This window comes from Protopterus annectens, chromosome 8.part0, assembly GCF_019279795.1.
Source record: "Protopterus annectens isolate FY-2018-M chromosome 8.part0, PAN1.0, whole genome shotgun sequence".
In the NCBI taxonomy this organism is placed as follows: Eukaryota; Metazoa; Chordata; order Ceratodontiformes; family Protopteridae; genus Protopterus; species Protopterus annectens.
Window position 1 is genome coordinate 1,896,622,213 of NC_056741.1, and position 16,022 is coordinate 1,896,638,234.

General features: G+C 35.0%; 1 protein-coding gene across 1 annotated transcript in view; it reads right to left on the bottom strand.

The window, feature by feature from the left end:
• The window catches only part of LOC122808581 (protein-glutamine gamma-glutamyltransferase 2-like), a 565,300-nt gene that overhangs the window by 55,542 nt on the left and 493,736 nt on the right, over positions 1-16,022 (bottom strand). Inside the window, exon 14 of the mRNA XM_044079538.1 lies at positions 14,351-14,487. Within this exon, the coding sequence (XP_043935473.1) occupies positions 14,351-14,487 (137 nt within the window). The remainder of the gene's footprint in view (positions 1-14,350; positions 14,488-16,022) is intronic.

A 16,022-nucleotide genomic window follows, 5' to 3' on the forward strand; every position in this document is an offset into this window, starting at 1 on the left:
TAGCAGATTTGTGGTAGTAAGGGACTACTAGCAAGGGATGAGGATTATGCTGACGTGTATTTATATTCCACCTAAAACTGTTCTTATGGAGCTTAAAAAATTGGGAGAAATAATCAGCATTCAGCAGGGAATATTACTTATAACTGGGGTCTAGAATTTGATTTGTAACAGTGAGAATGTATCTAGGGGGCAGAGGGAATATATAACACATAGATATGTGGTATGGAAGATGTGAATTCAGTGGTAGGAAATGGGAAAGAATTTACATATTATTCCCCAAGGTACAATAATTGGGTTAGACTAGGCAGAAATTATATTTCACAGGAACATGTGCATTTAACTGAGAACTTTGACACATCCAATAACTATTTATCATCGTGTACCAATACTTACTGAGATAAAAATGCAGGGTAATGAAGTGAAGAGGAGACTCTGGCACTTCACACCCACCTGTTAAAAAGAGAGGAGTTTAAGGAATTGGTAGTGGAAATTATTTGTGAATTGTTAGGGAAGATAAAAAGTACTCCAGAAGTTATAGCTAGTGACTGGGATAAAATGAAAGTGGAGTTTAAAAATAGTGCCAATACTTACTGAGATAAAAATGCAGGGTAACGAAGTGAAGAGGAGACTCTGGCACTTCACACCCACCTGTTAAAAAGAGAGGAGTTTAAGGAATTGGTAAAAAAAAATCATGTTTTTGGTTTACTGTATTTAATCTTAGCTTAAAGCTACTAACCTACTCTGTAAACATTTTTTTCTACCTATCTAGCTAATGCACTATGTAGCTAATGTACTGTAATTCCACTTGACTATTACTATATATTGTATTATTTACTCTCTGCAGATGCTTGGAGCTTTTCTCCCCAGGCCTCTACTGAAAATGGACATGTATCCAGTTAGACTAGCCCGGTCAACAAATGTAAAATAAATAAATAAATAAAATAATAGTGTAGAAATAAAAGAAAAAGACATGGTTAAGAAGTAACAAGAATTATTTACAGGGGATGACAAAGGTTAAAGTATTACAGAATAAGGGAAATCTCACAGAACAAGAACACGTACAATTGCAGAGTACTAAAGAGAAAATAAGGGAGTACCTGGATAATATGCACGAGTTTAGAAAGATTGCTGTTAAGCAACTGCTTTGTTGATAATTTCAGAGCACAAAAACTTTTGGCACAATTACTTAGGCAACAGAAAGTAGAAATGGTTATTGCCAAACTTAGGGAGCGTATAACTAGAATAATAACTAGAAATCCTGTAAAGGTATTGGAGATATTTTGGAAATTTTAATAAAAGTATATAAAGCAGAGAAGTGAAAAATCAAAAGAAAGCACAAATGGAAATATCTATGGAAGACTTAAACATGGCAAGGTTAAAGGTAGATGAGATCAACAATTAACAATTAAGATAGGAAGAGATGAGATAAAAATGGTGATGTATAATCAATCTGCAGACAAGTCTCCAGGAAGAGATGGTATTCCAGAGGAAGTTTGGAAGCTAGGAAGGAAGAAAGTGATAAAGATCTGGAAGGTATTGTTTAACAGTATTTTAAAAGGAGGGAAAACACCAACGTCCTAGAAAAAAGCTGTGGTGGCTATACTACCTAAAGTTAGTAAAGGCTCATCATATCCAGCTTCATATAGGCCCATTTCAATTTTAAACTATAATTATAAAGTGTTTACATCCATAATGGCTAAAAAAATGGCAAAGGTGTTGTCAAAAGTAATAGATATGGATTGATGTGGTTTTATGGAGGGGAGGCAAACATTTGACAACATTAATAGAACACCGATGATCCAGAAGGAAGCAGAATATAAGAAAATACTGGTGGTTTTGGTGGATTTTGATACAAAGAAAGTAATCAACAGAGTAAGCTGGGATTTTATGAGTATGACAATGGAAGCATTTGCATTTCCCAGTACAATGACAAGGTTAATTAGGAGGCTATATGACGGATAGGAGGCAAAAGTACAAGTGGGAGGGTTCTACTCTAACAAGTTGTGTCTGAATAGAAGAACCAGGCAAGGGTGTCCTTTTTCCCCTTTATTTGTGTTATATTTAGAACCATTGCCAAAGAAAATAAGGGACTCGGAAATTCATGGATATAACTGGTATGGTATTCAAGAAAGTTTGGCTTTATTTGCAGGCTATATTATGTTGTAATTGATAGAACCAGAAAAAGACATCTCAGTGTTGTGGAACATTCTGAGACAGTTTTTTTTTTTTTGGGGGGGGGGTAATAAAAATTAATGAAGATAAAACAGATGCTACAGCTGTAAACAATGTACCCACACAGGAATTGGTTCAACAATACTCATATTTATGGGGACATGACAAAATGAAGTATTTACGAGTATGGGATAAAAAAAGATTTTGTTATGGCAACTAAGGATATTTGGGAAGTAATTAAACAACTGGTAATATGAAACCTGAGAAACTGGAAGCTCTTGCCTATGGTATACATGTGGCAAGGTACAACCAGCAAAATATTTTAGTCCCTTTAGTCTTATACACGGGTCAGGCGTATTTTTATCAGTCACAGGAGAAGTTGTAGATAGTATTTAATAAAGAGTTGAAGGATTTTATCTGGGAGGGGAAGAGTGCATGAGCCAAGTGGGATGTTGCTCCTTCTAACAGAACAAGGTTTATGATTACTTGATTTGAAGGAATATTTTAGATCTACACAGTTACTGCTGTTATACATAACACCAGTAGAAAGCTACAATTCAAAGTGGAAAGGGATGCTGATAATGAAAGAGGGTGGTAATTCAAGAAATAAGGAAAGAATGGGATTTATGGCATGGATCCTTAAGGAGAATAATGACAGTCATACAGAAAAGAGAAGGTGAAGTTATGGAGTGCCTGTCAAGTGAAGGATTTGGTGTGGAAGGTCTGACACAGGTTACATCACAGTATGATGGAGCGAGTCCACGAAGTAAGGAGAAGCAGGAAGATCAGGAGACATCTGAAGAAGAAATGTGGACATGGGAAAGAACAAGAGGTTTAGTATGGTGTAATATTTATGCAAAGGAGAAAGCAAAACTAACCAATACAAAAAGAGCAGCACCAAATATATTCAAAGAGAAATACAGGCAAAGGAATCCAGATATGGAAAACTTTACAATACAAAAAATAAGAAGACAAAGAGGAAAAGCAGAAAAAGAGATTAGTAATGGAGAAGTTAAAGAAATAGAAACTGAGGTTATGGAGTACCTGCAAAGTTATAGATTCAGTGTAGAAAATCTAATTCAGAAAGCACCACAACAGGATAGAACAATGGATATCCAAATTAAGGTGAAACCAGTGGAACGGGAATCAATTGCTCAGGTGCCATATGAAGATATTTTGGAGCCTTCCAAGAAACCAGCATAAACATTCACTTGAAGCTGGACAGCAAGGAAAGGAACAAGAAACTGGAAACTTCAATTCAAAGTGGAAAGGGATGATGATAATGAAATGGGTGGTAATTCAAGAAATGAGAGCAATGGCTGGCACAGGATGAAACTGAAACAATGTGCCACAGGAAGATGCTATAGAACTTTCTATAGAATGCCCACAGAAAATGGAACTAGGACTGTCCATAGAGAAATAAACAGGATATATTACTGTGCAGCTAAGTTCATAAGTGATAAAGTCCTACTGCAAGAACACAGGGTAGTTAGGGAAAGGAAGGGGAAAATTGAATATCATCATGGAAGTATCAAATAGAAAAAAACTATAAAGCAATTAAGACGAGAAGTGCCACTGTTAGAAGAATATAGAAGAGGTAACAGATCAACAAAAATACTAAGAAAGATAGATGTAATAAAAACAATGTGCATTATCAGAACAGACCAGGATCTATCATACACTATTGCAAATAATAAGCTAAAAACCTCAGCACAAGTGGAAAAACTTAGAAGATACATAGATAAATATAAACGAAAAGTACAAAATAAGCAATTTATTGATGACTCAAAAAAGGTTTATAGAGAGTTGGGAAACAAGGTAAAAGGAATTGAAAGACTACCAAAAAAAGAAGAAATACATACATTTTGGAGAAGAATTTAAGAAGATCCTGTGGAATGTAACAAAGATGCTAAATGGATAGAAGAAGATAAAGGTATGGGATATGAAATTGAATGAAGTAACAGCCACAGAGATTGAAACAAAGTTAAGAAAAGTCTTAAATTAGAAAACCACAGACCCAAATGCAGTACCTAACTTCTGGTTAAAAGTATTAGCATGTTTGCATGAAGATTTAGCTATGAGTAAGAACTATTTATATGTGCACCCTGAACAGACACCAACCTGGCAAACACCAGGAAAAACAATGTTGTTACTCAAGACTGAACCTGCAAGCTACCCTAAAAACTATAGACCAATAACATGCCTTCCTATGACATATAATTGATGCCAACAGAGTCTGTAGTCATTTAGAAGAAAACTCAATTATGGCAGTAGAACAAAATGGCAATAAAAGAAAGTCAAATGGAACAAAGGATCATTTGTTGTTAAATAAAGTCATAGTGGAGAACTGTAAAAAGGGGAAGAATCTAAGTATGGCATGGATTGTCTATAAAAAGCATTTGATAGTATCCCACATTCATGGATAAGAGAGTGCTTAAAAATGTATAAGATACACCCTACACTGATCAACTACATTACAGTGACCATGAAACAGTGGGAGACCACTTTGCAATTAAGCCATGATAAAGGGAAAAGTATTAATCCAGGGATAAAAATTCAAAGGGGGATATTCCAGGGTGATTCTCTGTCACCACTGTTATTCTGTCTTGCCCTTAACCCATTAAGCTGTCTACTTAACAACTTAGGGCACGGCTATAATTTGGCTCCCAGGAAAACAACAAAGTGTAAAAACTCATCTACTCTTTGTCGATGATTTAAAACTGTATAGCTCATCAGAAGAGGAACTGAAAGCACAACTGCAAGTTGTCAAAACTTTTGCAGATGATATAAGTATGTCATTTGGTCTTGATAAATGTGCAAAAGCAACCTTTAAAGCAGGAAAACTGCAGCACCAAGAAAACATCAGTTTGGGACAAGAATGTGATATAAAAGAACTTGAGCAAGAGGGAGTATATAAATATTTGAGAATTGATGAAGGATCAGCAATAAAACATGAACAAATGCAAATAAGACGTAGTAAGGAATACTTCAGAAGACTTAAATTAATCCTGAAAACAATGGTGACATCTAGGAACAAAATACAAGCTATAAACCAATTTGCTCTTCCTGTCCTAACTTGCAATTTTGGAGTGAATAACTGACCCCAAAATGTGTTGGATAGATTAGATAGGAAAAACAAGAAGGATGCTTCATGCTCACCAAATAATTTATAAAAATCAGTACATACTAAGATTATATATTCCTCATTCTGTAGGAGGGATGGGCCTCCTTCAAATTGATTACATGTATAGATCTGCAATTGTGGGACTCCACATGTATCTGCGGACCTCACAAGACTCAAATGTAGTGAAAGTTTTGAAACATGTGGAGTATAAATCTAAGATGACTTCTCTGCTTAATCTAGTGGAAGCATATCGGCATCAAGCAGGAATGGAAATCAAACCAGAGGTAGATAAAAATCAGGCAACAGCTGAATCTACCAAAATAACTAAAGAAAGAATATAAGGCGAAAGACCAGATAAGAAGACAAGAAATGTGGAAAATGAATAAATATAGTTGCAAGTATAGAAATCTTCTGGGAGAACCTCATGTTGATCAGGAACAAATGCAGGAATGGTTAAGAAGAGGCAAATTCAAACCAAGAGATGAAAGGTTAATATTGGTGGCTCAAAGCTCAAAATAGTGGGCTATGTACACTCCGGTCTACAAAGTCCATTAAACATGTGGGAGAAACAGACAAATGTAGGTTTTGTAAAAGTGAATTGGAAACAGTTGCACATCTCATTGCTGGTTGTGACACACTAATGGCAGAAGGACTGTATACTGAAAGGCATAATAACATGGCAAGACTGTTACAATGGGGATTGTGGAAACATTATGGTATTGAAGCGGCTAAAAAAACACTGGAAACACGAGCCACAAAACATCATAGAAAATGATGAAGTTTACATCACATGGGGTCACCCATTACCAACAGTTCAGAAGATAGATGCTAGAAAACTGGATATAGTGGTCCAGGAAAAAAAAGACAAAAGTAGCATTGATCTCGCCACACCTAGTGACTACAGTGTCTTGCACATTGAGAAACACAACATCATAAAACATCAGGATCTGCAGCAGAAATGAGAGGAATGTGGAAGAAAGATACCCAGACAGTTCCAATAGTAGTAGGAGCAACAGATCTTATAAAAAAGAATCTACAATCCTATTTAGATATGTTACCAATCCATGTAACCCCACACGAAATGCAGGAGGAGTCATTACTGGGCACATTGTGGATGCTGCGAAGAGCACTTCTAGCTGACATTAAAGATTGAAACAATACTAATTTCATGAACTTTAATTGTACTTTGACTTAGGAATGGGGTCCATTCCCGTCATTGTATTAGAAACCCAAAAGATTTGGAGAAATTAAAATGGGAGAACTCATTATATTCATAAAGTAGCAGCAATTACACTAAAACGTAAGCCAACAAAGGAGTGGAGAAAGCAGATTCTGCTGATTGGGTGACTACAATTAGGGGTACAGAGAATAGGCAAAAGGGCTGGAATTTACTGGAGGAATCTGGCAAAGGAGCTAAGGTACTGGGAAGAAATAGTTGCAGAGGGAAAGGTAATAGAATGAGAAGAGGTCAAGAAGACATCTGGACTGCAGGCTAGATATTGCCTTCCCTATCAGGGATTGATAGCAGAGTATAGGCAAAGAGAAAGAGAAAGGGCAATCCTAAATGAAAGCCCTGCACTGGTTGGGTTTTTAATTTGACTGTAGACTAGAAGCTGCTGTTAAAAAAGGGGATAATTAGTAGGACATATAAAATATTACATGATAGCCATAGGAATCAAGCAGAGGAAAACAGAAAAGATTGGGAAGAGATTAGCTAACCAGTTCACAAAGAAACAATGGGAGGACATATGTATGGCTCCCAAATATGCAACAAAATCTAGGAGATTTAGGATTATTGTCTGAAAGTGTTTGCATAGGTACCTTTATACCCCAAGAAGACTCCAAAGATATTTTCCTCAGATAGCAAATTATGAAGTGATGTAGAAGAAACAGCTACCTGGGAACATATGTTCTCAGAGTTTAATGATTTAGCAGACCTTAAAAATGTCCTACAGAGTACTATGTTAGGAATACTGAGTGAGCAAATGAGTGTAACTAAGTAAATATTTTGACCTGTGATACCAGATCTGAACTGCCTAGACATAGTAAGGCCTTGTTAAGTTAATTCTGGTACTTGCCAAAAAGAAATTCCTAGAAAATGTAAATCAAAGCCTAAACCAACCATATTTAAAGCGTTGAATATTGTAACAGTGATAAAAGAACAGGAAGTGGAAGCTTTAGAAAAAGGTAGGAGTAAATTACATAGAAAAAAATGGAAACTGTGGGAACAATACATGCAGAAAAAATGTTTGTAGCATGAATGAGGTTTAAGAGAAGACAAGAACTGAACAGTTTGTATATTGGTTTGATTATATTGTCTAGAACAGTATACTTGATATATAATGTTTGCAAATGTGAATTTCTTAATATGGTTTGATTACTTTTATATAAATTTAAGTTTGCCTATGCCAACAGTGATAATTCAATAAAAGTGTTTTCTATTGGGAGGATCAACTTATCCCACTTGACTCTTGCCCTCTTTCCATCCCAAGTAAAATCATTCAACCCTTAATTAATTGCTATCCACAACGTTTCCTCTGTTTGACAAAAAATATGCCCGACCTGTGTAAACTAAACGTATTAAAAAAGTTTTCATTTTTTTTATCTTGCTATCCTTATTCATAAGCAAGAGCTTCCAGATTCTCAGTTTTTGTATTATCTTTTGTTTAGTCTGTTTTCACATATCCTTAGCTTCTATAACAGAATCCTTTGTAAACCATGGTCCTATATACTTCACTTTATTATGTCCCTATAAATATGGATATTGCTGAACCAATTCATGTCTGGATATATAGTTTACAGCTACAGCCTTTGTTTTATCTTTATTAATTTTTATATCCAGAAAAAACTTGAACTATCTCAGAATGTTCCACAACACTGACATGTCATTTTCTGGTTTTATCAGATACAAAATAATATTGTATGGAAATACAGCCAACTTTTCTTGTTACCATAGCAATTATATCCTTGAATTTCTGAGTCTTATTTTCTTTACCAATTGTTTTAAGTATAACACGAATAACAAAGGGGAAAGAGGGCACCTCTGCCTGGTTCCTCTGTTCAGACACAACTTATCAGAAAGCAACACAACCACTTTGATTTCTTCCTCCAATCCCTCATATATCCTCCTAATTAACCATATTATTGTATCAGAAAATGCAAATACTTCAATTGGCCTACTCATAAAATCCCAGCTTACTCTCTTGAATGCTTTCTCTGCATCAAGCCTCACCTACAACAGTGGTATTTTCTTACATTCTACATCCCTCTATATCAGCACTGCCCTGTTAATTTTGTCAAATGTTTGCCTCCCCTCCACAAAACCGCATTGATCCATATCTATCAGTTTGAGATTTTCTTTAGCCATTATAGTCATAAACACTTTATAATAGTAGTTTAAAACTGAAATGAGCCTATATGAAGGTGGATCTGATGGATCTTTACCATGTTTAAGTTTTATAGCCACCACAGCTTTTTTCCAGGTCGATGGTGCTTCACTTTTTTTTAAACACTATACAGCAAAACCTTCCAGATCTTTAACACTTTTTTCTCTCCTAACTTCGAAACTTCCACTAGACTGCAAACTATGCCTGGAGACTATCCTGCAGATTGGTTATACATCATAGTTTCTAACTCATCTTCTCCCATCTTAACTGTTAATTATTGAGCTTCATCCATCCCTAACCCTGGCATACCCAAGTCTTCCATAAATATCTCCACATATGCTCTCTTGGTTTTTTTGCTCCTCTACTCTAGAAAAATCTTCATAAAATGTCCAAAATATCTCCAACACCTCTATATGATCTTTGGTTATCTTTCTTGCCACAAGTTCTCCTAGTCTGGCAACAACCCCCTTCGCTTTCTGTTGCCCACGTTGTTGTGCTCTGGAGTTATTATCAAAAAACAGTTGCTTAACAGCAACTCATCTAAACTCATACATATTATCAAGGTACTATTATTTTCTCCTTAACACTCTGCAGTTGCACCTCTTCTTGCTCTGTGAGGCTCCCCTTATTCTGCAGCAACCCAACCTTTGTCAGGCCTTCTAAATAATTCCTGTTACTGCTTAACTATATTTCTTATTTTATTTCTACACAGATTTTAAACTCCACTTTTATTTTCTCCCACTTACTAGTTATAACTTCTGGAACGCTTTCCATCCTTCCTAACAACTTACAAATAATGTCCACTACCCATTCAAAAAATTTCTCTACTTTTAACAAGTAGGAGGGAAGGCTCCAGTGTCTTGCCTTTACTTCACTATCCTGTATTTTTATCTTGGATATTTTCACATGATTAGAAACATTTATTGGATGTGTCAAAGCCTTCAATTAAATGCACATTTTTCAGTGAAATATAATTTCTGTCTAGTCTATCCCTGTTACTGTACCTTGGGGAAATAATATGTGAATTCTCTCCATGTTTCTACTACTAAATTCATGTCTTCTATACCAAATATTTTCATAACTGTCTTCAGAAATGTACCCTCTTTTGTTATAGTTTCCCATCTAGGTGCCCACATATTTTCTCCTAACATTTTCTTAAGCTCAATAATAGTTTTAGGTGAAATATAAATACATGCCAGTGTAATCCTCATCCCTTGACAGTAGCCCCTTACTAGCACAAATCTACCATTATTATTTTTTTGCTCTTCTGTCACTACTGGAGCTCTGTTAATTGATATAAGTAATGCCACAAAAAGAAAAATACCCACTGGGTACAAAACTAGTAAGAAACAAAAGGAACCATGTCCAAGGCTCTAGGCAGAAACTTTTAATCCAAATGCATCCAAATTCACCAACTAAGTGCTTTCACCATAACAAATGGCTTCTTCAGAGTGAGTGAAAAGCATCCATACCTTACATTAAATACTCAACCAATCATTCAATCATCCAATGAGAAACATTATTGAGCAATTATACAATAATTACAAAAGTCTAAACAACTGAATGTGTCCACGCACAGTAGAAAAAATATGTTATACATACCCTAACAAAAAAATAGTTAGAAAAGCATCCTGTCTATAATTATAATATCATCTCTCAAAAATCCACTAGAAAAACGTTTAAATAAAATGCTAATAAAAAAGTTTTTTAAATAATTATGTTGAAATTGTAAACAACTTAATGAAACAAGTGTGTAGAAAATACATAATGTTCACCTACTGAAACTAAATTCTGTTGGCCCTATCCTTCAAAACAGGCTTTAAGGAGATGCGTTCATTCAGGCCTGGTGGAGTAGTAGAATTATTGGAATATAGATGGCAAATAACATTGGATGCTACTACTACTACTACTACTCCACCAGGCCTGAATGAACACATCTCCTTAAAGCCTGTTTTGAAGGATAGGGCCAACAGAATTTAGTTTCAGTAGGTGAACATTATGTATTTTCTACACACTTGTTTCATTAAATTGTTTACAATTTCAACATAATTATTTAAAAAACTTTTTTATTAGCATTTTATTTAAACGTTTTTCTAGTGGATTTTTGAGAGATGATATTATAATTATAGACAGGATGCTTTTCTAACTATTTTTTTTGTTAGGGTATGTATAACATTTTTTCTACTGTGCGTGGACACATTCAGTTGTTTAAACTTTTGTAATTATTGTATAATTGCTCAATAATGTTTCTCATTGGATGTTTGAATAATTGGTTGAGTATTTAATGTAAGGTATGGATGCTTTTCACTCACTCTGAAGAAGCCATTTGTTATGGTGAAAGCGCTTAGTTGGTGAATTTGGATGCATTTTGATTAAAAGTTTCTGCCTAGAGCCTTGGACGTGGTTCCTTTTGTTTCTTAATTGATATAAGTACTCCTCTTTTTCTTTGTCCCTGGTATTCTGCTGGATGGTGCAGTGGTGCAGCAGTAGCATTGTCACCTCACAGCAAGAGGTTCTCCAGTTTGATTCTCGGCTGGGGTGCCTTCTGTGCAGAGTCTGCTTGTCCTCCCTGTGTTCGTGTGAGTTTCTGCTGGGTACTCCAATTACCTCCCACATTACAAAGACATGCATCTGGAGCATTCTTCTGGAGCCTCTGCTGAAAATTGGCTTCATTCCAATTCAGAATTTCCCAGTAAACAAATGTTAAAAAAAAATAAAATAAATAAAAATATCCATCCTGAAATCCTTTCTTTATCAAATTTACATTTTTAGTTCTTTCTAAATATGTCTCCTGTAGAATTGTTATTTGCACTCTGCATTTCTTAATATAATTAAATATTCTTTCTTTTTTGTCCATACTTGTGAGAACATCCACATTCCAAGATAATATGTAAGGTGTTGCCATTATGGTAAGAAGTCATTATTCCCACTTGTTATATCCATTCATCTATCCATCCAAAACCCTTTTTCCCATTTTTACACATGGGGTTGGGGTGTCACTTCAACGGTGACAATCATCTACTGCCAAGATTTCCACCGCCAGTGGTGGTTAACCCTGCCGCACTATTCCCACCTGTTATATATGACAGCTTTTTAAATGTGTATTTCCAGACTTTTTATACATGTACCCTCTTTTTTCTTTGGCAGGTTGATCCTTTCTACATTTTTTTTATCATCTCCATTTGAACCCATGTCACATTTTACAAGACTTTTTGTTTGAATAAAAACCTTCAAAAGAACATAGCCCCAGAACACCCCCATAAACTGTTAACTTAATGAACGCACACAACTATGTACAGCTTCAAATAATTAAATTTAATTCTCTAACAGGAACATTTTTTCCAAATAGATAGCTGCAAACAAATCCTTATCTAACCTAAAGTTAAGGTTATCCATGCTAACATGTCTGTTACTGACCATGCTCCTACTTACACAAATTAGTATCTGTTCTTTTATTATCTTTATTCCCCTCCCAGATTTAAAAAACAACTTTCATGTTTTTAGAAAGCATTAACTTTTTAATACATTCAGTGGTCTCTTATTTACAAGTTTCTTCTTAAAATATGTTATTAGATTAAGCCAAAAATATTAATCCAGACATCCACCTATTCAAAAGTAAGAGAAAACATACTAGCTCTACACACATTATGATTTGTGCACATCTACCCCATCTTCCACCTCAACAACCTAAGGTTACAGCCTATTAATTTAAACATGCTTTTTATCTAGGCTTTTTCTCTTTATACATTGGGATGTCTACATTTCTTAAAACTAAAAAAGGAAGAAAGAAAAGAAAGGCATCTGTTTGCTTTACTATCTTTATCACATACAGCAATATCTAAAATGCTTTACTGTATAACATGCAATCTATATTATGAAAAGATTTATAGATACTGTTATGAACAGAATTTTTTACTTAGAGTTACATTCTTCCTTCCTCTTCCCTTCCCCTAAGTGTCCGTTCAAACATTAATGACATGAAGTGAGACAACTACCTTTCAGTGCCCCACAAGTCTAACAAACTCAATAAAAGTCCATTATCTTGACCTTTTCTTATGCAGCTGTATTTCACAAATGTGACTTATGTTTTGTTATCTCACATTTATTCACTAATTTCTGTGTTGATGGCTCTTCTTCTTGTTTGACTCCATCTCCCAATTCCAGATTCTGATGCAGTTCCAAGGTACTCTCAATTCCTCTAGTCAACCTATGTGCTTTTCTCCCTCTCTTTCAAGCATTTTCCTTTGGAACATTAGAAAACATTTCACTGGCAAACTATCACCATCTGCTTTGTTACCAGAAGAATGAGAAGCAAAGTCCCCTTCTGCTTGATAACTCACTTTTTGTTGGACAGACTTTTGTATTTCCTCCTTAGCCTGTTCTCCAGGAAAAAATATACTGAAAACAGCTGGATACATTAGCTTGAATCTCACACCTCTCTCAATATTCCCTGATTGCTACAATATATTTATTTCTCTTCTGCCTGATGTACAGTGAATAATCATTTTCAACAAAAATTCTATTGTCTCCAACTTTTAATACTTAGCCCTTCTGCCACAGTTTTGTCAGGAACAACTCCTTCTGCTGGTAGGATTGAATCATTACTAATAAAGGTCTTGGTTGCTTTCTCATGGCCATGCTTAGAGCATACATCATTAACAGATCCTGCAGTGAAATACCAGTCCAGTTGCTTATCTGTACCTTAATACAATTAATATTGCCTGTTCCTTCTAGTTTCTCTGGTGCAGCAAGAATTCTCTGTTTTTCCCTAACTGGTCTGTCCTCTAATTCTACCAGTTTTTGAAACATGTATTCTTGAGCATTCTCATACTCAGCCAACCTTTTCATTCCAATCTCTGATTTTGCTGCTTTATCAGGTCATCTGACTATCTGTTTAAAGCTTCTTCTATTTTTCCAGCCTTTTATTATTTGAGTTGATATACTACTTCAGTGTTTCATTTACTTTAATCACATCTGAGCACATTTGACTTAATTTCCTCTAGATTACTGGAAGCCATGTCTTGCCCCAAAGCTGGAGGTTGAATTGATTTTTGCTAAACAGCTGCAGGATTCCTCCCAATCAATGTTTTCTCCTTACCTTTTGTGATAGATTTTCTTTCAGGTTCTCTTATTTACTTCTTCTTCGCTGGCATCCAGACAGTACACTTACTAGCCAGTAACTAAATTTCCTAAAAGTGATAGAGTTCCTGGCTCTTGCCTTTCAGTTTTTTTTTTGCCCACAATGGGAGAGGTGAAGTTAAGCTGTTGATCGGAATGCAGCCATCTTGAAAAATCCTCTATTTTCATATCAGTCTTTTCACTCTCAGTTTTTTAACCCTGTGTTTCTTTGTATCCCACATTCCTAATGGGAGTGAGGAGAGTTATGAGCTACTTAGTAATCACATTTTATGCTAATTAGGTATCCAGGTTTTTGGATGGATATGCCCACTTTCCAAGATCATTTGTACCTGTTTTCAATGGCTGTAGGCTGAGACATATGTTATAAGCTCATCTAGTTAACTATATGTCTAATTTCATAGTAGATGCAATTGTACAGCAATCTGTATGTCAAAGCACTAATAGTCTTGCAGACTTTGCTTAGACACAGCAGATATACATGCCTTGATTATACCACATTTTTCCATCTGCTACACATATTAGCACTTACTTAGACTTAATTTCTTGAATGTTTGTAAGGCCAGCTCCTTCAATTGTGAATATTCCATTTAGCAATGTAATAGGTAAAGGATTCACAAATGATACACAAGCCATACATCTCTGGAATAAAACTGGTTCTCCAATAATCTGTAATGAAAAAAAGAAATGTTCATATTCAGTTTTTAGTTTTTATTAGCATTTTTTCTGAACATTCTAGTGGCACATCTCAAATACTTTTATTGTATGTTGCAAGTTTGGAAAAAAGCAGGGAGCCACTTTCAAAATCACTACATACCATACACACACATTATGTTAAATTCAATGTTATTATGATCTTACTTATTAAAATGTGCCATTATACACTTAAAAAATAAATGGTTAACATTAACAAAAACAGGACTAAATCTGAATTCCTTTTATTTTGTGTTTTTATGGTGTTTTCTTTCTGACATAAAAATGCATTTCTTTAACACCTTTACTGAATTAGCACTTAAACTATAGCCTAACATAAATTTCTATAAAAGAAAACAAACCATATTAACACCTTCTGAGTTACATTACCAATCACATATAATCTTTGCATAACTATAAATCCAACATTATATAAATTGTTCAATTCCTGTCTTCTCTTAAATCTCACTCCAACTGCAAAACACTATTCTGCATGTATTGCTCCCTCAATTTCCAATTTTTTTCTATTTAGTATCCATGGTAAATAGTACTGAATTATATCAATTCACCAAAAGATTTTTTTATAAGTATAACGTAGCATGGTTATATATTACATTATCTAAGTTTCAGTACTTCGAATACCATATGGTCAACACCATATGATCAAAGTACTAAAACTTCGAAAATGTAATAAAAAAAACAAAACAAAAGTAACTGCTGTGAACAGGGGGGCAAGCCCCCCTGCACCCCCCACACCCCCTACTTAAATATACCAACTCCAAGATCACACTTTAACAGTGTTAAGCGCAAGAAAGGGAAGGTTTCCCTTTCCTACGCTGTAGCACAATCTCGGAGTTGGTATATTTAAGTAGCGGGGGTGTGAGGGGTGCAGGGGGGTTTGCCCCCCTGCCTACACCCTTTATTTTACATTTTGTTTTTATACATTTTTTGGAGCATCTTAAAATGTAACTGTTCGATCAATAAAGGTCAACCTTTAGTGATTCGAACAATTGCATTTTCGATGTTCCAATAGGAACCCAGTAGCACATTTTAACCATCCTATGACCTTCCTAGTTGAAGTTAAATGAGAAAAAATCCTGAATATGACACCACGGCTAAAGCTAATAGCTGATAAAACTATTGAGGTGATGAAATAGGTAAAAAAAACTTTAATCAATAAACATAAAACTTTAAACAAAAGTGCTTATAGTACTTAGGCTTGCTTAATTTTGTTTAAAGTTTTATGTTTATTGATTAAAGTTTTTTTACCTATTTCATCACCTCAATAGTTTTATCAGCTATTAGCTTTAGCTGTGGTGTCATTTTCAGGATTTTTTCTCATTTTGCTTCACTTCGACCTGAATCGCTTTTAGCGTGAGTTGGATTACATTTTTGTATTTTTCCTAGTTGAAGTTGGTAGTAAGCTGTCGGAAGATGTTCCACATTTTGATTATTTGTTCCACATTATGAGTGGTGCAGTCTGTCATTTTGGAGATGGAAGGTAGAGAGCT